Source organism: Carcharodon carcharias, chromosome 1, assembly GCF_017639515.1.
Source record: "Carcharodon carcharias isolate sCarCar2 chromosome 1, sCarCar2.pri, whole genome shotgun sequence".
NCBI classification, from domain to species: domain Eukaryota; kingdom Metazoa; phylum Chordata; class Chondrichthyes; order Lamniformes; family Lamnidae; genus Carcharodon; species Carcharodon carcharias.
The window spans coordinates 13,020,948-13,047,914 of record NC_054467.1 but is presented as its reverse complement, the minus strand read 5'-3'; the positions used below and the strand labels follow the sequence as shown (position 1 = coordinate 13,047,914).

The 26,967-nt window shown below is 43.6% G+C and overlaps 1 protein-coding gene across 2 annotated transcripts in view; it reads right to left on the bottom strand.

The window, feature by feature from the left end:
• The window catches only part of LOC121281156 (probable E3 ubiquitin-protein ligase HERC6), a 51,746-nt gene that overhangs the window by 11,957 nt on the left and 12,822 nt on the right, over nucleotides 1-26,967 (bottom strand). Inside the window, exons 7-18 of one of the 2 annotated variants that reach the window (XM_041193896.1) lie at nucleotides 24,794-24,900; nucleotides 21,704-21,768; nucleotides 17,528-17,655; nucleotides 16,531-16,590; nucleotides 15,162-15,267; nucleotides 11,925-12,114; nucleotides 11,023-11,207; nucleotides 10,804-10,911; nucleotides 8,878-8,991; nucleotides 7,321-7,485; nucleotides 5,856-5,999; nucleotides 1,487-1,653 (exon numbers count right to left, since the gene is read on the bottom strand). In XM_041193896.1, coding sequence (XP_041049830.1) covers nucleotides 1,487-1,653; nucleotides 5,856-5,999; nucleotides 7,321-7,485; nucleotides 8,878-8,991; nucleotides 10,804-10,911; nucleotides 11,023-11,207; nucleotides 11,925-12,114; nucleotides 15,162-15,267; nucleotides 16,531-16,590; nucleotides 17,528-17,655; nucleotides 21,704-21,768; nucleotides 24,794-24,900 — 1,539 coding nt within the window. Of the gene's footprint in view, nucleotides 1-1,486; nucleotides 1,654-5,855; nucleotides 6,000-7,320; nucleotides 7,486-8,877; nucleotides 8,992-10,797; nucleotides 10,912-11,022; nucleotides 11,208-11,924; nucleotides 12,115-15,161; nucleotides 15,268-16,530; nucleotides 16,591-17,527; nucleotides 17,656-21,703; nucleotides 21,769-24,793; nucleotides 24,901-26,967 lie in introns of both variants that reach the window. The other variant, XM_041193889.1, reaches the window with a different exon arrangement.

Below are 26,967 nucleotides of genomic sequence, written 5' to 3'. Positions count from 1 at the left end.
TATCAGGCGGCACTTGCTTAGCAATAACCTGCTCACTGATGCCCAGTTTGGGTTCCACCAGGGCCATTCAGCTCCTGACCTCATTACAGCCTAGGTTCAAACACGGACAAAAGAGCTGAACTCCCAAGGTAAGGTGAGAGTGACTGCCCTTGACATCGAGGTTGCATTTGACCAAGTGTGGCATCAAAGAGCCCTCGCAAAACTGGAGTCAATAGGGAAATTGGGGGGAAAACTCTCCACTGGTTGGATTCATACCTAGCACAAAAGAAGGTAGTTGTGGTTGTTGGAGGTCAGTCATCTCAGCTCCAGGATATCACTGCAGGCGTACCTCAGGGTAGTGTCTTCGGCCCAACAATCTCTAGACACTTCATCAATGACCTTCTTCCATCATAAGGTCAGAAGGGGGGATTTTGCTGATGATTGCACAATTTTCAGCACCATTCATGACTCCTCTGATGCTGAAGCAATCCATGTCCAAATGCAGCAAGACCAGGACAATATCCAGGCTTGGGCTGACAAATGGCAAGAAACATTTGTACCACACAAATGCCAAGCAATCACCATCTTCAACAAGAGAGAATCTAACCATCGCACCTTGATGTCCATTGGCAATACCATCACTGAATCCCCCACTATCAATATCCTGGGGGGTTACCATTGACCAGAAACTGAACTGGACTAGCTATATAAATACTGTGGCTACAAGAGCAGGTCAGAGGGTAGGAATCGACGAGTAACTCACCTCCTGACTCCGCAAAGCCTATCTTCCGTCTACAAGGCACAAGTCAGGAGTGTGATGGAATACTCTCCACTTGCCTGGACGAGTGCAGCTCCAACAACACTCAAGAAGCTTGACACCATCCAGAACAAAGCAGCCCGCTTGATTGGCACCACAACCACAAACATTCACTCCTTCCACCACCAATGCACAGCAGCAGCTGTGTGCACCATTTACAAGATGCACTGCAGGAATTTGCCAGGGTTCCTTAGACAGCACCTTCCAAACCCATGACCACTCCCATCTAGAAGGACAAGGGCAGCAGATACATGGGAACTCCACCACCTGTAAGTTCCCCTCCAAGTCACTCACCATCCCTGGCTTGGAAATATATCGCTATTCCTTCACTGTCGCTGGGTCAAAATCCTGGAACTCCCTTCCTAACAGCACTGTGGGTGTACCTCCACCACATGGACTGCAGCGGTTCAAGAAGGCAGCTCACCACCGCCTTCTCAAGGGAAACTAGGGATGGGGAATAAATGCTGACCCAGCCAGCGAAGCCCACATCCGGTAAATGAATAAGAATTTTTAAAAAGTGAATCGATGGCACTATCTTATTATCTTGGGACCTGGACTTCCTCCTGTTTTTGTTATCTATTCTCTCCTCTTCCCAAATGTCTAATGCTGTACCAGACAGATATTTCATGAAGCAAATATGTGAAATGCATAAAATCTGTGAGCAACTTGTCCACAGACTTAGGAACTTACTTCTCCAAAGGAGGTTCCAGCTCCTTCAGATCCTCCAAAGTGGGCTTCACATCCAGTAGCTTCTTGAAGAATGCAAGAGGGAAAGGGATGTAGACTACACTGAAGTTATATGAAACAAGGCCCCACAATATTCCAAGCAGGAAATAGTTTTCAATGGGCACTGAGATCTATAATGATGAAGACAACAGGAAATAACAATTATTCTGCTGATTGCTAAAGATATAAATCATTGGAATTCTCAAAACCTAGATGCCTGAGAGAGATACTGACCTGCCAATGAAAATGTTGGTTGACACATTTCAAACATACCAAATGCTACTTTATTGATACGTTTGATCATTTTCTTGTATATTTAATAATCTTACACTGTTGTTTGACTATAAACCCTATATTCAGTTACTTAGTTTAATGCAAATCCAAGATAGCAATGGAATGGAGCTTCAACAACAAAAATAAAGTTACTTTATTGGTTTATCTCCGTTTTGGTGGTAGATCATTAAAGGAAGATAATAGATACAGAAATTATTAGCCAACTATGAAGAAAGGGTTGGCACATGGCTGTAAGCATCAAAAGGGGCCAAGACATATTTAACTCAAAACCGAGACCTGTTTAAAATCACAAAGAGGACATGACCACTGTAATATATGTAAAGCAGAAGCTTGTTTAACTTTAAAATGAAATGATTGCTGCAAACAGATAGAGTGAAAACCTGTTTTAAAACACAAAGAGACATAACCACTGTAAAATGTCTCAAGCGGAGACTCGTCGAGTTTCCCAAAGAAATGCAAAGTACTGTAATAGTTCTGCGTAGCTTGTAGTCATATGATAATCAGAACACCGAAGTAACTAATATGGTTGTAAGTGAATAAATGTGTAAAATGAACTACGATCAGGGAGGCAGTCCCTCCATGAGCTGTGTCCCCTGTGTGCACATTACTATAAAGCCATTGTCTTGTGTGGACCTCCACTGTCTCCGTCTCTGGTATTGCTTGAACAGTACAACAATAATTTTTGATTAATTGCTTACACATGTCTTTGTAGATCCTCAATGGAAATTGATGGGCGTTGCTTTTTATGGGTTGTGGTTGATACACTCCCCAATGGGAATCTTGTCATTTCTTGCATTTGTCCCCTCACCTGATGGACTGCATCCTACAGCTTTAAAAGAATTGGCTGCAGAGATAGAAGGTGCATTGGTTGTGATCTTCCAATATGCCCTAGGTTCCAGAAAGGATCCAGCAGATTGGAAAATCGCTAATGTAACACCACTATTCAAGAAAGGAGAGATAGAAAGCAGGAAACTTTTGGCCAATTAGTCTAACATCTGTCATAGGGAAAATGCTAGAATTCATTATTAAGGAGATTATAGCAGGACATTTAGAAAATCATAATACAATCAGGCAGAGTGAACGTGGTTTTGAGAAAGGGAAATTGCGTTTGACTAAAGTTCTTAGAGTTCTTTGAGGAAGTAATAGGTGGATAAAGGGGAACCAGTGGATGTGGTGTCCTTGGACTTCCAAAAGGCATTTGGTAAGGTGCCACATCAAAGGTACTGCACAAAATAAGAGTTCATGGGTAACATATTAGCATGAATAGCAGATTGATTAGGTAACAGTGAGCACAGAGTAGGATTAAGTGTTTTTTTATTTGGGGCGGCAAGTAACTGGTGGAGCCCCACTGGAATCTATGCTGGGACCCCAGCTATTTGCAATCTATCTCAATGACTTGGATGAAGGGACTGTATGTATGGTGGTTCAACTTGCTGATGACGCGTGAATGGGCAAAATTTTGGCAGATTGAATATAATGTGGGAAAATGTGAACTTGACCACTTTGGCAGGAAGAATAGAAAAGCAGCTTGTTACTTAACTAGCGAAAGACTGCGGAAATCTACAATACAGAGGGATCTAGGTGTCCTGGTACATGAATTACAAAAGGTTAGTATTCAGATACAGCAAGTGATTAGGTAGGCAAATGAAATTTTGATGTTTTTCGCAAGTATAAAATTGAGAAGTGTTGTTACAGCTGCACAGAGACTTGTGAGACCACATCTGGAGTATTGTGTTCAGTTTTGGCCTCCTTACTTATTAAGTGATATAATTGCATTAGAAGCAGCTCAGAGAAGACTTACACGACTGATTCCTGGGATGAGGGGGGGGGGGGTTGTCTTATGAAGAAAAGTTGAACAGGTTGGACCTATACTCTTTGGAATTTAGGGGCAGAATCTGCTGGTCGGCATGCAAGGGCAGGCCTTGCACGCTGATGTGTAAAATTATGCGCGGTGATGTCGGGCGTGCATCCCGACATCACTGCGCGCCTGCCATACTTTCAAAGACCTATTAAGGTCATTAATCAACTAATTAAAGTACTTGTCAGAGCTGCCCGTCCAACCTTAAGGTTGGGGGGGTGTTGGCGGGAAGAGCCCAGGCGGCCTTCGCATTTTTCATGGAACCTCATCCACGGGCGGGATGAGGTTAAGTGAAGGGTTTATTAATTTAATAAAATGTTTCATGTAAATTCATAAACATGTCCCAGCTCATGTGACAATGTCACACGGTTTGGAGAATCAGCTTTGACTCTCTCTCTTAACTTTAGTACCGACAAGAGAGAAGCTCCCCAGTATGAGTACAGATTATCGACCCAATAAGCATGAAGGGTAAATTAAGGGTTTTAATTTAAATTAACTCTCAGGATGTGATTGTGTCAGGGTCAGCATTCATTACCTAAAAAAATCCTCCTGACATAATCAATGTGTAGTTCATATATACATAGTTCACATGTGACAATGTCACGTGAGGGGACATGTCTGAATAATTTTATTATTTTACTTTTCACAATTTTATGACATTTCTTCATCTCCCTTAGGCAGCTCCGTGCTTCAGGGAAATCTCTGCGCTCTTTCGCAAAAGAGCGCAGGCCCCAAGTCTCCCTCCTCCCACACAAGTAGCGCTGAGCGCTTCTGAGTGTGAAGGAAATCATGTTTCCCGAATCTTTCAAAAACAAACACCACAGGTTCCCTGGAAATAAGGAGAGAGAAAAACCAAGACTTGCCATGTACTTTGTAGCCAATGGAATAAGGGAATGATTTATGTATGGCCAGGTGCAGGCTGAATCAGCTGGGGCCCTGAGCAGAGAGAGGTGTGGAGGTGAGCTGGGCTGCAGTGATTATTTCTAATGGCCACAATTTATTCTGCTGTGATAATCCCCCTCAAGCAGTGAAAGACACAGTAAAATAGGTTGCAGGATATCAGCTGATTTGGCATAAGTCTGTAATCATGAGATTAATGGGGCTACATTAAAATTAACAGCATGTGAAGAGATGGGTTTTTGATCTCTAGCACACGTCATTCGACCTCTCTTCTCTCTTTGCCCCACCACCTTCTCCCAACCAAAGGCCAGCCAGAGGGACAGCCTCACTCGAAGAGTCCGGTCACCTGCCAGAATCAAAGCACAGCCTGTACGCTGTGATCACACAGAAGCAAACCTCTTACACAGGAAGAATATAGGAAGTGCTCTCACAGAGAAATTAGCTTGAACTAGGCCTTAATTGGGCCGCCCAGGTAAAACGGCGGCGCGCAGCTGATTGTGGGCAGTGATTGGCTGTGTGCCCACCCGCGCCCGCTCCCCCCAGCCCGCCCGATGGGGAGAAAATTCCCCCGTAGGAGAAGGATGGTGATCTTATTGAAACATATAAGATTCTGAGTGGTCTTGAGAGGGAATCTTGAAAGGATGTTTTCCCCTTGTGGGAAATTCTAGAACCAGGGAACACAGTTTAAAAATTAGGGGCCTTCTATTTAAGACTGAGATGAGGAGAATTTTTTTTTCTCTCAGAGGGTTGTTAATCTGTGGAATTCTCTCCCCCAGGCAGCAGTGGAAGCTTGGTCATTGAATATATTCAAGACTCAGTTGGATAGATTTTTGATTGATATGGATTGATATGGGGGCCAATGGTTAGGTGAGGGGATGCAGACAGGAAAGTGAAGTTGAGGCCACAATCAGATCAGCCATGATCTTACTGAATGACAGAGCAGGCTCAAGGGGCCGAATAGCTTACTCCTGTTCCTAATTCTTGTGAATATGTTCTATTTTATAAAGCCCATGCAATGCATAATGCATTACTCTTCTGTTAAAGTAGAGCTGAGTCTCTTTAAGGTTGGACTTTAATAAGTAAATAAAGCCCTAAATATTCCAAGCTGAACACTTCTGTTGAGAAAACTTTGTAGATTAGGAGGTGCTTGGCAGTTTGGGGATGGTGCCTAGAAGCAATGTCATATTTTCAGATTACTTTGCAATATCTGGAGTATGATAGTACCATCCGTATACACCGGCATACTGCTTCTCTTAAACAAGTTAAGTCATTTTGGCTCACCTTGGGGGGAAACCAAATGGTTCTGAAATCTTGACAATACATAAACATTTTGGAATCTGGTTGGATCAACTCTTTGAAGACAGAATGAAAGAATTCCTGTCTTACAGCTCCTAGATCCATGCCTGGTTCTCCAACAAATTTCACCTAAAGAAATGAAAACAATTGCAAATATTTGTGCAGAACACAGTTGCACTTTTGTTTTCTGATATTTGTTTTTAACTGTCAATACAAGAGATATACATAACGTAGGAATCGCATGATGAAAAAAGACCCAGGACTATCAAGTTTGCCTTTTCCCATTCTGGTAGTTGCAGGATACAATGATAGTAGAGCTGTTGATTAACCATGGCAGTCAATCTCTATCTATTGGTTTACAACAGACCCAGACATGAATTGAGGAAAACCCCATGTTTGAAGAGCTTTGGGAAGCATTGGTGCAAATCATCTGTCCCTTCTATGCACTCTACACTTCCCACATGTCATGTCTCAAATTATTTGTGCACCATATCCCAAGATGTTAATTCCCGAAAGAAATCTATTAAAATAAACTCTTCCACCACTTCTTTAGGCAGCCTGTTGCATAGATTGACCATTCACTCACTGAAATGCAGTTTCCATAGGTTAGTTTTGTATTTATCTATCCTTCCCCTGACCCCATCCCTCCCTTTTTAGGCTCCACTGTTTTGGGCAAGACAAAATAACTTGTTCCCTTGCTGCTCACCCACAACCGCATCCCCCCCAACAACCCCACTCAATTATTCTGGTTGCAATATTTGATACCCTCTCAATAGAACTGGACACAGTATTGTAAATATGGTTACACTAATGATTTTTTACGTGTACTGTTCAGTAATCCTGCACTCACAGTGGGAATCCTTGCTTGGTGGAAGTGTGGTTTGGTTGTGACCCTATCTCTTAACTTCAGTACCGGCAAGAGAGAAGCTCCCCATTATGAGTACAGCTTATTGACTCAATAAGCATTAAGGGTAAATTAAAGATTTTAATTTAAATTAACTCTCAGGATATGATTGTGTCAAGGTCAGCATTCATTACCTAAAAATCCTCCTGACATAATCACTGTATGCAATTGCTTGCCATAGTTTAATTTCCCCGTGCCGTTGCCCTCGAAAATTGGTGGTGGACTTTCCATCTGCAACCATTGGCAATGTTTTTTCAGACAATTGAGTGATCAGTTAATAGTGAGTCATGTTGCTGTTGGACTGAAGTCACAATTCGGCTAGACTGGCTAAGGACAGCAGCTTTCCTTGAAGGACATTGTTGAATCAATTGGGTTTTTACTTTTTACTGCTACCAGTTTCTAAATATTTTGAACAATTGAAATTCTCAAACCACCATGGTAGGATTCTTGGGATTATGATTCCAATAATGTCACCACTAAACTATCGTACCTCAAAGAGCTGAATCCATTCATAACAATAGAGTGCTGAAGAGAATTTCTTTTTACCATCAGTTCCTTCCTCAGGTCGACCTCATCCACATTTTTCAACTTTTTAAAAGTATCGGAAACCAAGTCTTGCCGTTTAACGTTCAAGCTGAACATCGGACACTTGGGAGGTTCAGGGTTTCCCATGAGGATGCTGGTGAAATTCATTGCTTCAAAGAAGGCTTTCTAACCAATAAAAATTGGAAAAAGAACAAAACATTACACACCAATGTCATGTTGAAGGAAACATTTAAACGATAAACCTAGGCTATTTGTGAAACGTAGCCGAGTCCCACTTGTGGGGAGTCCAAAACTAAGGGCCATAATCATAAAAGCCTCGCCAATAAATTGAATGTGGAATTCAGGAGAAACTTCATTATCGCAGAGTGGTGACAATGTGAATCGGCTTCACATGCAGTGGTCGTTGCAAATAGCAATGATGCATTTTTGGGAAAGCTGGATAAATATGTGAGGGAAAAAGGGGTGGAAAGATATTGGGGAGTTAGTCTCATGAGGAAAGGTTGGACAGGTTGGGCCTCTATCCATTGGAGTTTAGAAGATTGAGAGGTGATCTTATTGAAACACATAAGATCCTGACGGGACTTGACAAGGTGGATGCTGAAAGGTTGCTTCCCCTTATGAGACTAGAACAAGGGGACACAGTTTAAAAATAAAGGGCTTCCCATTTAAGATAGCGATCTGGAGAATTTTTTTCTCTCAGAGGGTCATGTGTCTGGAACTCTCTTCGCTAGAGCTTGGTGGAGGCTGGGTCAATGAATATTTTTTAAGGCAAAGGTAAATAAATTCTTGACCAACAGGGGAGTCAAAGGGTCTAGGGGATAAGCAGGAAAGTGGAGTTGAAGCCACAATCAGATCAGCCATGATCTTACCAAGTGATGGAGCGGGTTCAAGGAGCGGAATGGCCCGCTTGTTCGTGTGAGGGAGGAGGCTCGTGTGGAGCATAAAAACCAGCACGAACTTGTCGGGCTGTTTCCAGGCTGCAAATTCTATGTAATATCCACAACCCTCTGTGCTCCAGAAGCTGCTCAGTCCATTGCATGGTTTCATCAGGGTCCACATGCGCCAGGACAGTGTTGCATCCTGAGCATGTTGCAGCCCTGTGTTTGTCCAGCCACAGCAAAGCGGGAGAAGAGAAATTTGCATCTGATTTTCCTCTCGGACTGCTCACAGCAGTGCCAAGGAGATTAATTGTTAATCGTTGCTGCACATTTCAGTGGCTAGGCTGAAGGTCACTCATGGCGATCTGGGTGCAGCGTGTTAACTCTCTCGGCTGGGCAGTGATGCATAACTTACAGAGGTTAGTGAAACCGAGAGAGCATGGAAATGGACTTTGATACAACAACAAATTGCATTTAAGTAGCATTTTTAAGCTGATAAAATGCCATAAAGCACTTCACAGACAAAATTTGAAACAGTCACATGAGATATTAGGCCAGATGACCAAAAACGTCAAAGAGGCAGGTTCTAAGGAGAATTTTAAAGGGGCACAGAGAAGCAGTGAGGTTCACAGTCACATTATAATTATTGATTTTGTCCTGTATTCATAAAATTCTTTACATTTTTCTTCAAAACTGAGTCCACGTGAAGTATCTGAATCTTGGCATGTAAGTTAAGGATAAATGGAAAACAGCAAAACATCGATTGAACCTTCTTCTTTCCCAACTCCTCAGGCTGTAGGACAAGAAAAACATAAAATGTATGATGGTTTCATTCACAAACAAAGATTATGCAGAAGCCAGGTATGTTTTGGTGGACAACATAGAGGAGAAACTGGTTCTCATTGGTCCCAATTTCCCGGCTAAAAAGGAGGACAAGAAAGGACAAGCTTCAGGACACCATGTCCAGTGTTCCAAGAGTGTCTGAAATATGCCTGATCCCCAAAAATTGGTTGGATGATATTCACTTGTCCCTGGCCATCACCTAAAAGTGAAGGTAGGTGCCTTGAATATGTTACAGTAGGGTGTACATTTGTGGACCTTTCTATAATATCCAGTGGCTCAATTTTGAATGACCCACACGCCTTGAGATTCTGGCATATGCTGGAAGCGCCCTAACTATTTCTAACCTGAGGATACCCATGAGTGTGTGATTGTTGGTTCTGAGAGTTGACAACTGGTCAATGGCTTAGTTGTTTGGTGCGACTACATGAGTAACATCACTAAAAGGTATCTACCATATCATGGCTTTAGTTTATCTAGGGCCAAGATATTACATTCCTGATTAGTGCTTGCTATCTAAAAGTAATTTTGTGACGTCGTTTCAGTTCCACAAGCATCTCTGCTTAGTGAAAGTCAGTAGGAGAAAGCTTGTGAAGCATTGTCTGCAGTTTGGATCCAGTAATAAAGGTGTGCAATTTGCGAAGAATAAAGACAATGGGCTAGAAATTCATCTCAGGTGGTGGCGCAAAGTGGGTGGTACCAACCTGTTCCATGCAACCTAATGTTTAATTCTACTGACTGCAATGCTGTGTAGTGGGCAGCTGATCTGATACTGCCCATGTCTGAGACAAATTTCCAGCCCCAGAGTCTCAGTATTCCATGCTTTCCAGATAAAAGTTAAGGAATTTGACTCAAAAGTGATTCATAGAATTTTACAGTACATTCCGCCAATTGTGCCTGTCCGGATTCTCTGTTTCACAATGCCCTGCCCTTTGCTCATACCTGTTTGAATTTACCTTTTCCAAATATATATCTATTTGTCTTTTATAAGCTATTCTGGATGTGCCCTAGCAATGCTTAATGTTACAAAACTCTCTCAAACTCCCTTTGCTGTTATATGATCTTAAGCTTATGTTGTCTGGCTTTAAAGTCACTGAGCAGTGGAAATAGTTTTACCAACTTTTCCTAATTAAAATAAAAGCAAAAAGGTCTGAAGAAGAGTCATATTGGACTTGAAATGGTAAAACTCTGGTTCTTTCTCCACAGAAGCTGCCAGACCTGCTGAAATTTCCAGCATTTTCTGTTTCTATTCCTAATTTAAATCTCTATTAGATCTCTTTTTAACTTAATTTTAGAAATATTCAATAGTTGTTCTGTTTTTTATGAGGAACACTGATGAAATCCCACCCCATCCACCATCTCACCCTATGCCAATTCACCCCTCTGCCACCTCAACACCATGCCAATTCACCCCTCTGCCATCTCAACCCCATGCCAATCCACCCCTCTGCCATTTCAACCCCATGCCAGTTCACCCCTCTGCCATCTCACCCCATGCCAATTCACCCCTCTGCCATCTCAACCCATGCCACCTCACCCCCTCATCCTCAACCCCTCCCCCCCCCACCATCTGCCTCCCCATCGCCTCTGCCCCTCCCCTACATTGTGCCCTCTAATCTGTTTCCTTGCACTCAGTGCCACTGGTCTTCCATGCCTCTCCCCATATCCATCTTCAAAACTCCCTGTTGTTTCTGCCCTTCCCATCACCTCCATTAACTTATCCCCTACCCCTGCTGCAAGGATGTTGTTGGAGACTTACCATTACCTGCTGAGATGCTCTAAATGTAATGAGGTCGTAACCAACATCAAACAGGAGAACTTCATTGATGTAGAATTTGTTTTGTGGAATATTGTGAGGTGCTTTGATATTTGCCTGAGATAAAATACATGAAGAACCAACCTTAATTGCTCAAAATCAAAAATATGGAAAACAGTAGAAAATGGTACAAGTGCTTTGTTTAAAGTTGGCTTTTCTGATACTTACATGGTACACCAGTTCTAGAACTTGCAGGATCACCCTCAAATCCTTTTCCAGTGTATTAATTATAGGATGGAATGGGAGTTCATTATGCTTGGCATAGAGGCGTTTAAACACTAATATCGCTCCAGTCCTAAACATCTGGACAAGATTGTTCAAATACGATGACTTCAATGTTGACCAGCACTTTACTAGTTATCAAGAACACACCGTGTTATCAACTTTGCAATTCACTGCACCACGAGCAATAAAACAGAAATGTAAAACGTGCATAGAAAATACTGTTAGTGATATTAAAGGATACGGACACCTTTGTATATCATGCCTGGCTGAGTTTGCACCTGGAGTTTTGTGTAATCACCATAATTAACTTAGACTAAAGGTTTGGTGCAATTGCTTTTGAGATATGTGGGCCGGCAGGGGTGTTGTATCAATACAAATCAAATTAAAACTGACATAATCAGAGACAAACATGGTCCCCACTGTTTCAGACAATTGCAGATCCCTACTTCACTTTAAGGGTCAATTCATTAGAATCATAGAATGACTACTGAACAGAAGGAGGCCATTTGGCCTGTTCTGTCTGTGCCAGTTCTCTGTAACAGCTTGTCAGCTAACTCTACTCTTGTGCCTTTTCCCCGTAACTCTGAAAAAATTCAGTCTCTTCAGGTGCGTATCCAGTTGCTTTCTAAAGCCACGTTTGAACCACACTCTCAGGCTGTGCATGCCAGATCCCAACCATGCGCTGAGTTAAAAAGTTTTTCCTCAAGTTGCCTGTGGTTCTCTCCCAATTGCTGTCCTCTGCAGTATTTAATTGTTACCCTTCCTTTGCATTTTCTCCAACCTTGCTTCAATTTTTGCTACTGAATACAGACACAAGAGCTACATTGCAGATTGCTCCCTCTTACCCAGAGTGCTTTTTGAAGCATTATCTAGCCTCTCAATGGCTCCTGCACAGAGAATAACTGTTTGTTTCATGTTCTCTTCTTGATGCATTACAGAGCACTCCGGCAGAATCAGGTAAATCATCAATGCTTCTTTTTCATGACGCAAAAACTTAAGATTTGGGATTAAATTTGACACCAGGCTTGAAGTTATCTGTAAAACAAATACATTTATTGAAATTGTGGGCCAATATATAACAAGTTCATTCCTTTCATTTGATAAACAGGCATCCCAGAGTTCAAAAAATGCAATTATAAAGAGCTTTAAGGCATCCTGAGCATGTGAATGGTGCCAAATAAATAGCAATTAAAACTTGCATTTAATATTGCTTTAATGTAGTAAAATGTTCCAAGGCACTTCACAGGAGCATTAAGAAACAACATTTAACACTGAGTCTCATAAGGCAATTTTAGGGCAGATGACTCAAAGCTTGGTCAGTGAGGCAAGTTTTAAGGAGTGTCTTAAAGGAGGAAAGAGATGTAGAGGCAGAGGGGTTTAGGACCTTAATATCTGAAGGCACGGCCTCCAATAGTATAGCTATTAAGATTGTGGGGTTCACAAGACACCAGAATTGGAGGAGCGCAAATATCTCAGAGGGTTGTAGGGCTGGAGGAAGTAACAGAGAAAGGGAAGGCAAGGACTTAAAAACAAGGATGGGATTTTAAAATTGAGGCTTTGCTTAACCGGGAGCCAATGTCAGTCAATGAGCACAGGGATTAATGAGACATGGTGTGAGTGTGGCAGCAGAGTTTTGGATGAGCTTAACTTTATGGAGTATGGAAGATGGGAGGCATCTCCAATACAGGAGTGTATAGTAGTAAAGTCTAGAAGCAACAAATGCTGGGATGAGGGTTTCAGCAGCAAAACTTTATGAAGATGGAAATAGGAGGTCTTAGTGATGGTGACGATATGTGGTCGGAAGCTCCTCTCAGGGTCAAATATGAAACCAAATTTATGAACAGCCTGGCTCAGCTTTAATTAGTTGCCAGGAGTTGCTTAGGGAACAAAGTTTGTGGTGGCGACTGAAGACGATGGCTTCGGTCTGGCTAATATTTAATTGGAAGAAATTTCTGCTGATCTAGTACTGCATGCTGGACAAGCAGTCAGACAATTTTAGGCACTGGAGGGAGCTGGTTGTGAAGTATATCTGTGTGTCATCACTGTACACATGGAGCCTGCTGTTGTGTTATAGGGTGATGTTGCTGAGGAGCAGCATATGGATGAGAAATAGGAGGGGGGTGCCAAGGATAGGCCCTTGGGGAACACTAAAGGTAACAGTGCAGGAGTGGGAAAAGAAGCCATAGCAGGTGATTCCCTGGCTACGACTGGATAGATTAAAAATGGAACCAAGCAAATGAAGTTCCATCCTGCTGGATGATGGAGGAGAGATGTTGGAGGAGGGTGATGTGGTCACCAGGGTAAAAAGCTGCAGACAGATCATGAAGAATGAAAAAGGATAGTTCACGATTGTCACTGTCACATAGGATGTTATTTGTGACTCTGATAAGAGCTGATTCAGTACTGTGGTAGTGGTGGAAACCTGACTGCAGAGGCTGAATTGCCCCCATTGGCTGAGGCGTAAAATAAAGCGGGGTGACATCAGACGTGCATCACGATATCACCGCACCTGTTAAGTCCGTTAATTAACTAACTAAGCCTATTGAGAAAGCTGCCCGTCCAACCTTAAGGTTGGGGGCCAGGCGGCCTTCACATTGTTCATGGAACCTCATCCACGGGTGGGATGAGGTTTCATGAAGGGTTTATAAATTTTTTTCACTGAAGTTCAGTGACATGTCCCAGCTCATGTGTCACAGGAGAGGACATGTCTTAAATTTTTGTTTCTTTATTAAAATTTTTAAAACTTAACATTTATCTCTCTGGGGCCTTAATTGGCTCGCCCATGAAAAATGGCTGCGCGGACCTGCTCGGGGGTGCTGATCGGGTCCGCGCCTGTCCACGCCCACACCCAAACCACACAACCTCCTCGATGGTGAGGAGGAGGAGGTGGGGGTGTTGGGGGGGGTGTACTTCTCCCCCCAGGGATTCAAACATAGGGCAGAACTCAAGTTCTATCGAAGGGTCATGAGGACTCGAAACATCAACTCTTTTCTTCTCCGCCGATGCTGCCAGACCTGCTGAGTTTTTCCAGGTAATTCTGTTTTTGTTATAGGGCAGTATTTTCCTCTCGCCAGGCAGGCAAAAAGGCCAAGCGGCCTTTGCATTTTTTAAGAAACCTCATCCACGGGCGGGATGAGGTTTCCAGCGGGAATTAAAAACAAAATAAGAAGGCTGAAATCTCATTTATAACATGTCCCTGCTCACGTGACAGGGTCACACGAGCGGGGACATGTTTTTAACCTTTTCGACTTCCTTCTTCGTGTTTTTAAAAAATCCGCAGCTCCGTGCCTTCGGGGAACTTTCAGTGCGGCGCACCCACAGACCTGTGCAAACGTCCATGCTCGCCCTCCTCCCATCCCCCGTCCCTGCCACTCCCCACCCCGGCAGCATTCTGCGTTGCGACTCTCGCTGGCTGGCTGTTCATTGTCTAGCCAGCGTGAAACAGCATGAAACTGATCGCGGGCGGCTGTCGGTTTCATTACCACTCCCGGACCCACCCAACGAGGTAAAAATCCTGCCCACAGAGTTCCAGGCAAAAATGGGCATGGACTTGAGAGGTGACAGTACTTTTAAGGGCTTTGGAGAAGAAACATAGATTGGAGATGGGAGTGGTAATTTGCGAGGACGTTGCGGGCAAGTGTGGAACTTTCTGAAGGGCGGTGGAGACAAGCTGAAGAGGAAGGGGGACAGTAACTGAGGAAGGAGAGTCATTTACAACTGCTAACATGGTGGTCAGGAGGGAGGTTGGTGGCCAGTAGTCTATTGGGAATAGCGTTGAGAGGGCAGAAAGTGCATCTCACGGACAAGATAAGCTTGGAGTGAATACGATTTGTTCAAGCTTACGTCCTCTCTTTCCATTAAAAGGGACATCGGGTATTGGCTCTCCACCTTAATATTTAGAGTACCAGAATGTTCCATCTGGCTTTATAACTCCAATTTTAATCATTTCAATTAGTGCGAAAATTAACAAAACTAAACAGTATAAAATGGATATGCATTTTACACACTAACGGATCTCCAGTATTCACAAGGTGAAAGCAGGACACACTTGGACATCCTAATGAAACAATGCAAATATTTACCATTCTTACAATCCAGTCCTTTGTGGTAAGCTTCCCAAATAAATCCCTTGCTGCTTCCACATCAACACTGAAAAAGGTGCTCCCTGCTTTTTGCTGGTCTCTATCACTGTAGGGCAAACATCAAAACTTTTAATACAACTGTACACTAAACATATGTAAGACAAAGACTCTCTACCAACATACCCCCTCCACACCACACTGCCCCCCCCACCCCGGTTAGCAAAATCCACAACGAGGCCTTGGACAATGTGGACCACTTTCCATACCTTAGAAGCCTACTGTCAACAAGGGCAGACATCGACGATGAGGTTCAACACTGCCTTCAGTGAGCCAGAGCAGCCTTCAGCCGCCTGATAAAGAGAGTGTTCGAAGACCAGAACCTCAAACCCGACACCAAGCTCAAAGTCTACAGAGCAGCAAGGAGAAGGCAGTTGGCCAAACCAGCAGGCGTTCCATCTCCAGCAGTGTTCGCCATCCGCCAACCAGCTATCCCCTGCCCCAATGAGCGTGCTGAACCCCCAAACTCCATCAGCCATGCAGCAAACGACACAACTTCTTAGAGGGACAAGTGGCGTACAGCCACACGAGATTATGGCTAAGAGACGTGGATTACTTACACCAGGCACCTCAAAACTCTGGAGAAGTACCACCAGCGCTACCTCCACCAGATCCTGCAAATCCATTGGCAGGATAGGCGCACCAGCGTCAGTGTTCTCACTCAGGCCGACATCCCCAGCATCTGAGCATTGACCACGCTCGATCAGCTCCGCTGGGCGGGCCACATCAACTGCATGCCTGACACGAGACTCTCGAAACAAGAGCTCTACTCGGAGCTTTGTCATGACAAGCGAGCCCCAGGAGGGCAGAGGAAACACTTCAAGGACACTCTCAAAGCCTCCTTGAAAAAATGCAACATCCCCACCGACATCTGGGAATCCCTGGCCCAAGACAACCCGAAGTGGAGGGAAAGCATCTGGGAAGGAGTTGAACACCTCGCGTCTCATTGCCCAGAGCTAGAGCACCGACAGCAAAAGGAGCACATGGCAGTTCGGGCACCCCACCCACCTGTTCCCCCTACCACCGTCTGCCCCCACCTGTGACAGAGACTGTAGGTCACGCATTGGACTCTTCGGTCACTGAAGAACTCGTTCTTAGTATGGAAGCAAGTCATCCTCGACCACGAGGGACACCCTAAGAAGACAACACTTCATACCACAGCCTCACTGGCTGTAAAGAATTTTGGAATGTCCTGGGTTTGTGAAAGGCAGCAGTGTGTGAATACAATTGTTTTTCACACTTCAAATTCAGACTATAATAAATCGCTTGCACTTCAGATTGACATAATTGTTTAGCTTCTTCTCTCACTCACCTATTCCTCAGAAAACTTCCGGTGAGGCAGGATGAGGAGGAAAAGACTAAAGCGATTTCACTTTGACATGAAAAACAAAAGGTGTTAACAGTCAGTAAGGGTATTGTTCCTTTAAGACTTTGATATCTATTAACAAAAAAAATCACAAAATAATTCTAACATGAAAAAATAATTGAGACTTTGTAGATTGTTCAATGTCTTCTGAATAAAACAATTCAGTGAAGGGGACATTTAATCAATTATTTTCTCATTAAGTCCTTTCCTTCTCTAGTGTATTTATTCGGTTACTACCTTTCAATGGCATCATGTCCCTTTATTATCCAACTGACACATCCAGATGCCACCGCTGCTTGGTAGCTGACTATTGATGGCACAAGAGAGAGTCTTGGATTGAGTTTTAATGTTCTTCCTTATTGGCAAAGTAACACCTTTGGGGGTATCACCAAAACAGTGAACTCACCACATGGGGAATCACAAGCAGAAAGGTGCGTACCCAGTTGTTGTGATCCAGAATGCATTACCTGAAAGGGCAGTGCAAGCAGATTCAACAGTAATTGTCAAATTGAATATAGACTTGAAAAGAAAAGAAAACTGCAGAGGCACAGGGCAAGAGTGACGGCAATGGAACTAACTGGATAGCTCTTTCAAAAGAGCTGGCACAGGCTCAATGGGCTGAATGGCCTTCTTGTGCGCTTTATAGTATTCCGTGGCATAGGTGGCTTGTTATCTAACAGGCCATGCAAGTAAAGTGGTCCACTGCTCTGAGTTCAACTGGGTACGCACCTTTCTGCTTGTGATTCCCCATGTGGTGAGTTCACTGTTTTGGTGATATCACCAAAGGTGTTACTTTGCCAGTAAGGAAGAACATTAAAACTCAACTGCTGTGAGTTCACGCAGCATCACAAATACCGGTGTTTCTAGCCCCAATCTGAGTGAAAATGTATCTTTAAAAAATATTTAGAGGAGACACCATAGAACCGATATGAACAGTGCTGACTTTTCTGCATCTCGTCTTTCTCTGCTGAAATTGGTAGTGTTGATCCATCTGTCGACAATGGTTTTATCCATAGTGAGAATCTGCTGTGTGTTGTCTCTGTGGCGGAAGTCAGCTGCAGGAACTGGAAGCTGCAAAAGCAAGTCAGGGAATTAAACAGTGAACCGAGAGATTTATATAACAATAGCAATTTCATCCAAGGTAACCTGTGTGACCTTAGTTAAAAATATACAATATATATGTAACAGTGAGCCATTGTAGAATGCATCCCAGGAATGAGGCCTGCAGTGCTAGAGATACTGATAAGAGACGTGATGAGTTCAGCATCCAGTGGCATAACATTGAATATTCTGTTTAAATCACGAGTGTGATAGCGCATGGGCACATGAATGAACTTTAATTTTAATACACTATCAACTGGTATTTTACGCCCTCTCAAAGATGCAGAGGGCACTTTTGTACATCCAAGGATAGGAACTGTGCTTGATCACGTCATTATATATATTCTTAATACACTCAAATTATATTGGGGATGAGGATTTCGTGCCAGCATATTGAACATTTACATAATAATAGATAATGGTGATTTCTAGAATCCACATGAGCGGGTTTTCCATGTTGGAATTTGGGAACAGTTTAGATTGGGCTATACCCCTTGACCATGGTTGTTTTTACCAAAATGTCTAGAGATGGCTACACCAGCACAGAATCTGACCACCATCTGAAGCCTATACAGTGACATCCAACAGTTCACCTGCATTCCTGCAAGCATGTGAGTAAATGGACATTTACCATGCTGCTAGGTTGGATGGGAATAATCTTACGTGTGAAGTTCTATTAAGATATAAGCTTGCCAGGGATTGTAGCTGTGAGTTGCAGCCTGAATTTGTGCCTTCCTGAAGGATCATGAGTTGGGGTAGGATTTTCAGCACTGCTATAGCGAAGTGAAGAGCTGCAGCAATTTATATGGCAAGTGGCTAAGCGTGTGCAACCTGCTTTGCTCTTAGTTGTGTGGTGACTTCTTTTTGTTCTTCCATAATTAGGTTTCTATGTAAACAAAAGTTATGCATCGGACCATAATGATCTTGGAGACACTTGTCAGGACTTTCTCATGAGATAACTTGATCTGTCAGGACATTTGAAGCATTATTTCAAAATGCCAATCGGGTGTTCTGTAATAATCCTGGTGGCTGCCTAGGCTTTGGATTAGTGCTCTGCTTCTGTTTGTGGCTGGAAAAGATAGCTTTGGTCTTAAGAGAATTCCTTCCTTTCCGCCTTCACCTCCAAATAAGCTGAGTGCAGCCTTGAAATTGAGGCATTTTGTCTGCACCCTAGAAACGGGGCATTCTTATTGCCCAACCCCTTCAGAAAGTGATGGTATGCTGCCTTCTGGAACCGGTGCATTCCATGTGTTATAGAAACACTCGCAATGCTGTTGGAAAGGGAGTTCCAGCAATTTGACCCAACAACAGTGAAGGAATGGTGATATAGTTCCAAATCAGGATGGCGTGTCTCTTGGAGGGGAACTAGCAAGTGGGGGTGTTACCATGCTCCTGTTAGATGGTAGAGGTCGCAGGTTTGGAAGGTGCTGTTGAAGGAGCCTTGGTGAGTTGCTGCAGTGCATCTTGTAGATGGTACACACTGTGGCCACTGCGCATCAGTGGTGGAGGGAGTGAATATTTAAGGGGGGTGCCAATCAAGCTGGCTGCTTTGTCCTGGATGGTGCCAAGCTTCTTGAATGTTGTTGGACCCACACTCATACAGAAAAGTGGAGGTAATGGAAGAGGAGGTCATGGAAGTGGAGGAATGATATTGTATCCTGTAAACCCACATAATCATCAGCGATTATCCCTGGCGTGGAAGTAATTCAGCAGTACAGCACACTGATCACTTGTCTCACGCAGCTTTTTCATCAGGAAAGAAGCTATAACCTTACTTAAAATGAATACAATTTGTAGTTCAGGCTGAACTATAGTCTGTTGGCATTGTGTTTTCCTGCTGATTCAGTAAGATCAATTATACACAGCAAGATACAAAGGAAGATGACTGTGGTTGTTGGAGGTCAATCATCTCAGCTCCAGGACATCACTGCAGGAGTTCCTCAGGGTAGTGTCCTCGGCCCAACCATCTTCAGCTGCTTCATCAATGACTTTATTTCCATCATAAGGTCAGAAGTGGGGATGTTCGCTGATGATTGCACAATGTTCAGCAAAATTCGCGACTCCTCAGATACTGAAGCAGTCGATGTCCAAATGCAGCAAGACTTGGACAATATTCAGACTTGGGCTGACAAGTGGCAAGTAACACTCATGCCACACAAGTGTAAGGCAATGACCATCTCCAACAAGAGAGAATCCAACCATCGCCTCTTGATGTTCAATGGCATTACCATTACTGAATCCCACACTATCAACATCCTGGAGGTAACCATTGACCAGAAACTGAACTGGACTAACCATATAAATACCATGGCTATAAGAGCTGGTCAGAGGCTAGGAATCATGCGACAAGTAACTCACCTTCTGACTTCCCAAAGCCTGTCCACCATCTACAAGGCACAAGTCAGGAGAGTGATGGAATATTCTCCACTTGCCTGGATGAGTGTAGCTTCCACAACACTCAAGAAGCTGGACACTGTCCAGGACAAAGCAGCCCACTCGATTGGCCCCACATCCACAAACATTCACTCCCTCCACCACCGGCACACAGCAGCAGCAGTGTGTACCATCTACAAGATACACTATAGGATTTCACCAAGGCTCCTTAGACAGCACCTTCCAAACCCATGACCACTACTGTCTAGAAGGACAAGGGCAGCAGATACATGGGAGCACCACCACCCTCCAAGCCACTCACCATCCTGAACTTGGAAATATATCGCCATTCCTTCACTGTCACTGGGTCAAAATCCTGGAACTCCCTTCCTAACAGCACTGTGGGTGTACGTACACCACATAGACTGCAGCAGTTCAAGGAGGCAGGTTATCACCATCTTCTCAAGGGCAACTAGGGATGGGTAATAAATGCTGGCTCAGCCAGCGAAGCCCACATCCTGTGAATTAATAAAAAAGACATCCTGTACCATATCTGGTGCATACACCATTGGTTGACAAGTCCACTACTGGCCTGTGGCCCAAGACTAATATTTCATACATAATTCCAGCTTTGTGAAACTGGGCCTTGGCAATGTCCATTGACGTCCGTGAACTTACATAGATGCAGTGTGGGAAGTAGCATAGTGCTCTTCCCCTACCCTATCTCCCTTTCTCAGGGATTTCCTCACTGCTAGTCCCCCTGATGGCTAAGTGGGTAAATGTATCAGCTGAGCCAATTGTTGACACAGACAATTCAGGAAGATCCCAGGAACAATGCCGCGTTTATGATTAGTTAAACTCAGCCAAGGCAGCAGGAGATGCGGACTGGGCAGATGTCCATTGGCCTTGTGGACTAGGCAGGGGGAAAACTGTCTGGGATTTCCACTCGTGATCACTATCCATTGGGCCCAGCTGCAAAGTAGCCATGTGCAGACTTTGGCCGACAACAGGATCGGGAAGTAATTGAATAACATGCTCCCAATTACCCTCTCAGAACACACATCAGGAACCTGACATTCGAGAAAGGTAACGTGAGGATGCCTCTTGCCTGTACAGCCTGTGGAGCCACATTGCTGACATAAGTAAATGCCTACAGGGAGAAGGAGGAAAGAAACTAAAGGCTTACATTTATATAGCACCTTTCACACCCTCGGGTTATCCCATACAGCTAATGAAAATGAAGTGTGGTCACTCTTGTAATGGCAGCCCACAACCAGCAAAGTGATAATGACCAGATAATCTGTTTTTTGTGATGTTGATTGATGGATAAATATTGATTAGGACACCGGGGATAACTCCCATGCTCTTCATCAAAATAGTGCCAAGGAATCTTTTACATCCATCTAAGAGGCCAGATGAGGTTTACTGTCTCACTCGAAAGAAAATCAGAGACGTCAGCAAAAATGAAAGAAACAAATGCTTGACTTAAATTTATGGCCATTGCTTCATGTTAAAGGAGGATCCCTAAGGTATTGTCAAGTTATATAAGTTAACCCAGACATGCTTCATGTCTTATAGTTTGAACACTAAAGTACAAGGTCATTTTGTATTAATATCTAACCACATGGACAGCTAGTGAGCTTACCTGAGTCTGAATGAAGTTGGCATTTGCTCCTGCAAAAATCTTGTGAATTTTGGCATTTTGTGACTCTGCAACAAAGAGACGCTTTGGTAAAACAAGATCTGATCGGACACTCCCTGACTATAGCAAAACCAAATCGGCAAATATTCCAGAAAGCTTGATCACACCAGTAATCCTGATGGAAGCAGATAGTTGTGTCTCCATAAACATTTAAGAGAAAATAATGACTTCCTAGAGTATATTAGTTCCGATGAGGCGGCGGAAGTCCCACTCAACCCTCGTTAATGAACCCCGCAGCGCTTTATTGCTTCAGGGCTGATCTGAGTGGAGCCGGTTGGCTTCATGCTGACATGGTTTTGTGGGTGGGGCGTGGGGCGGCTGCGCGCCGTCTGGTCCCCCTCCCCCCTCAATATTCCACCCTGCATTTGGGCATCACTATTCTTCCTTGAGGCGGCAGCTTGATGTGATTTTTCTATCATAAATCTACCAGTGACATTGGTGTGCCCACCGCTGCAGGCTTCTATTGCTAGATGGAGCTAATCAGCTCCAGGAGCTGCAGATCCCCCTAGCTACATCGATAACAGCACAAATGCAGTTAGGACATTGGGCCTTGTCCTGAATTTGCAAAAATAATGTCACAGGATGATCAGCCAATGATGAATAATTGGAGGAATGCAGACATGATGCTGGAAGGAAGGGGAAAATCCTTAACAGATGGTTGAAAATCGGATAGTAGCAATACTAGACCAGCATCTTCACAGAATCATAGAATTTTAGTGGCACAGTAGGAGGCATTCAGCCCATCATGTCTGCACCGGCTTTCCAAATGAGCATTATGACCTAGCGCCATTGCCCTGCCTTTTCCCTGTACCCTTGCATATATTTTCCACTCAAATAATCATCTAATGATCTCTTGGATGCCTTGATTGAACCTGCCTCCACCACACTTCCCATCAGCTCATTCCAGACTCAAACCACTCGCTGTGTGAACAAGTTTTTTCTCACATTTGCTTCTTTTAAATCACTTTAAATCTGTGCCCTCTCATTCTTGATCCTTTTACAAGCGGGAATAGCTTCTCCATATCTACTCTGTCCAGCTCCCCATGATTTTGAACATCTCTATCAAATCTCCTCTTAGCTTTTTCTCTCCAAGGAGAACACTCCCAACCTCTCCAATCTATCCTCATAGCTGAAGTTTCTCATCCCTGGAACCATTCTTAGAACCATAGAACCATAGAAAAGGTACAGCATAGAAGGAGGCCATTCAGCCCATCTTGTCCATGCCAGCCCAAGGACACCCAGGTGCCCTTTCTAATCCCACCTTCTTGCTCCTGGCCCAATTCTTGTAACCCTCTTCTGCACTCTCTCCAATGTGTTCACATCCTTCCTATAATGTGGTGCCCAGAACTGTACACAATACTTCAGCTGCAGTCTAACAAGTGCCTCCTTGCTCTTGTATTCTATGCCCCTATTAATAAAGCCCAGGATACTATATGCTTTATTAACTGCCCTCTCCACCTGTCCTGCCACCTTCAATGATTTATGCACATATGCATCCAGGTCTTTCTGCTCCTGCACCCCCTTCAAAATTTCACCCCTTATTTTATATTGTCTGTCCATATTCTTCCTACCAAGATGCATCATCTCACACTTCTCCGCATTGAACCTCACCAGCCACCTATCTGTCCACTCCACCAACTTGTCTATGTCCCTTTGAAGTTCTACACTGTCCTCCACTGTTTACAACACTCCCAATCTTCGTATCATCTGCAAACTTTGAAATTGTCCCCTGCACACCAAGATCTAGATCATTAATATGTATCAGGAACAGCAAGGGTCCCAATACTGACCCATGGGGAACTCCACTACAAACTTTCCTCCAGCTCGAAAATTATCCATTGACCATTACTCCCTGCTTCTTATTTTTCAGTCAATTTTGTATCCACGTTGCTACTGTTCCTTTTATTCCATGAGCAATAACTTTTCTCACAAGTCTGTTGTGTGGCACAGTATGAAGTGCCTTCACTGGTTTCTGGCTAGAAAACTCCTGCTGATTTAAAATCATTTTCACCTTCTACAGTGTAAAGAAGGAAAGATGGAACTGCATTTACATAACGGATGTCTCAAAGCACTAATGAAGTGCTTTTTTGAGGTGTAGTTATTGTTTGTAAAGTAGGAAACGTGACAGCTAATTTGCGCTCAGCAAGCTCCCACAAACAGTAATGTGATAATGACCACCAACCTGTTTTTTGTGATGTTGATCAAGGGATGGATATTAGCAAGGAGACCAGGGATACCTCGCTTTCTCTTCTTCAAAATAGTGCTGTGGGATCTTTTACTTCCACCTGATCAGGCAGATGGGGCCTCAGTTTAACATCCCAACCAAATGTCCAAGCTCCCTCAGTGCTGTACTGGAGTATCAGCCTTGATTTTTGCACATAAGCCCTGGAGTGGGACTTATACCAAGATCCTTATGATTCAGAGATAAGTGTGCTACCAACTGAAGCACAGTTAAATAGCATACCGAAAGAGCCAAACGAAATAGTGATTACATTCAGCAAGAATGAGTATATAAAAACAAAAAACTGCGGATGCTGGAAATCCAAAACAAAAACAGAATTACCTGGAAAAACTCAGCAGGTCTGGCAGCATCGGCGGAGAAGAAAAGAATTGACGTTTCGAGTCCTCGTGACCCTTCGACAGAACTAGGTGAATAAGGAAGGGGTGAAATATAAGCTGGTTTAAGGTGGGGGGGGGGGGGGGGGGAGGAGGAGAGGGGAGAGTGTGGGGGGGTGTTGGGTTGGGTGGGGGGAAAGAATCCCCCACCCAACCCACCACCCCCCCCACCCCTCCCCCACCCACCTTAAACCAGCTTATATTTCACCCCTTCCTTATTCACCTAGTTCTGTCGAAGGGTCATGAGGGCTCGAAACGTCAACTCTTTTCTTCTCCGCCGATGCTGCCAGACCTGCTGAGTTTTTCCAGGTAATTCTGTTTTTGTTAAGAATGAGTATATGTTGTCGATTTGGTTAAAGCAGCATTTGTAATCAAGCTGAAAGTGTAGCCTTGAATGAACTGCTGCAGTTCAATTACCTGCATGAATGTGGTTGCTTGTTGAATCTTCCTCCAACTTCCCACGGACAGCAAAACCAAATGAAACCACGAGATCAGAGGATGGGATGTAGGCGAGGGTGTGATAGCTAAACAATAGAAATCGGTAAACAAAATCAGCTTGTTTGTGTCGCACAGTCAGCACTGTTGCTCCCTAGCTTGTGTTTTTTGGCAGACTTGGATGTTAGTGTCAAAAAGCCAACTAACTGATGACTGAATGTTGAGAATAACTATACGCCACAATGATTTACATGTCATTGGCCTGTATTTAAAGGATATATTTAAATCATGAAGTATTGTTTGGTAATGGTACTCCAAAGAATCTTAACTGTTTACAGTTGAAAAACTGAAACAACATAGTCTCTGTTGAATTGGTATCAGTAGGCTACATGAGATCAATGGACTAGGAAAGGTTACTCGTGGCAACCAATCCATTGCGATCTCTTTTATTGCATCTGTGACCGCTGGTGAGAAAGTCAGTAGGCAGAATTTCTTCAGTAATTTTAATGTAGCAAAATGCCCCAAGCCATGTAGCCAAAAATTGACAGTGAGCTGGAGAAGGAGCCTGCTCGCAGAGGTAGATTTTAAAAGGCATCCTAAAGGAGATTTAGGGGAAGGAGTTCCAGAGCTTAGGGCCTCAATTGGCTGAAGGCACAACTGCCAATGATGAGGCAAATGGAGAGTGGGATGCACAAGACCAGAGCTGGAGGAAAGTAGTGTTCTCGGAGGGATGTAAGGGCTGAAAGAAGTAGCAGAGATAGGGAAGAGCAAGGGCATGGAGGAATCTGAACATAAGGGTGAGAACTTATAAGTGCAGACATTAGTAGACTGGGAACTAATGTAGGTCATTGAGCAAAGGGGGTGATGGGTGAATGGGATTGAGGTTAGGATGAGTTTGGATAAACTGAAGTTTATAAAAGGTGGAAAGTGGGAGACCAGCCAGAAAAGCATTGGAATAGTAGAGTCTGGAGGTGAGAAAGCAAAGGCCTATCTTTTCAGTATCCACAAACGATCGTGTTTAAGATGAAAGCAGTAAGAAGACTATTCTATCTTTAAAAAAGGACAATGACCTTGCAGGCATCACGGTAGGGAGGATTAGCCTTAAGTAACAGGGTCCAATCTATCCCATTATCACAAGTGCAGAGTAATAGCATTAAACACTTGGAGATAAAGTACACTTGTAATGAGAATGTGACCCATTCGTTAAGGCTCCCTCTGTGGGACATAATAATAACCTTCAACCACAGCATCAAAAAACCATGCCCACTGCTCAAATGTATCATTTCCAATTCCCACGATAGTCACCCTTGAGACCTCTTCAATTGAGAGAGCCAATTAAAGACGATTTGTTCAACAGGCCAATAGAAATTGCCTGAGATTACACAGATTCCACATGAAAGAAAGAGGTAATTCAACCTCTCATGCTTTGGTCACTGTTTATACTCCACAAAAGCCTCCTCCTATTCTGTTAACTCTTCTCTCTATTCCTTTCACACTTATTCAATGGGGGGCTATGATGGAATGGTGGTAGTATCAATGGGCTAGCAATCCAGAGGCTAATAGAAAATAGGAGCAGGAGTTGGCCATTCAGCCCTTTGAGCGTGCTCCACTATTCAACATTATTATGGCTGATCCTCTATCTCAACGCCATACTCCCACTCTCTCCCCGTATCCCTTAATGCCTTTAGTGTCCAGAAATCTATCTATTTCCTTCTTAAATATAATCAGTGACTTGGCTTCCACAGCCTCTGAGTGAAGAAGTTACTCCTGATCTCAGTCCTAAATGGTCTACCCCATATCCTGAGACTGTGACCCCACCTTGTTCTAGCCAGAGGAAATATCATCCCTGCATCCAGTCTGTCCCTCCCTGTCAGAATTTTATATGGTTCTAATGCTCTGGGGGCACGGGTTCAAATCCCCCCACAGCAGCTGGTGGAATTTAAATTCAATTAATAAATGTGAAATATCAAGCTAGCTTCAGTAATGATGACCAGGACAATTGTCATTAGAATCTTAATGTCCTGTTCGAGAAGGAAATCTACCATCCGCACTTGGCCTGGCCTATGTGTGACTCCAGATCTACAGCAATGCTCAAGTCCCATGAAAGAATAAAAAAGAAATGCAGGTACCAACCCTCCCATTAAATGTTCTATGCT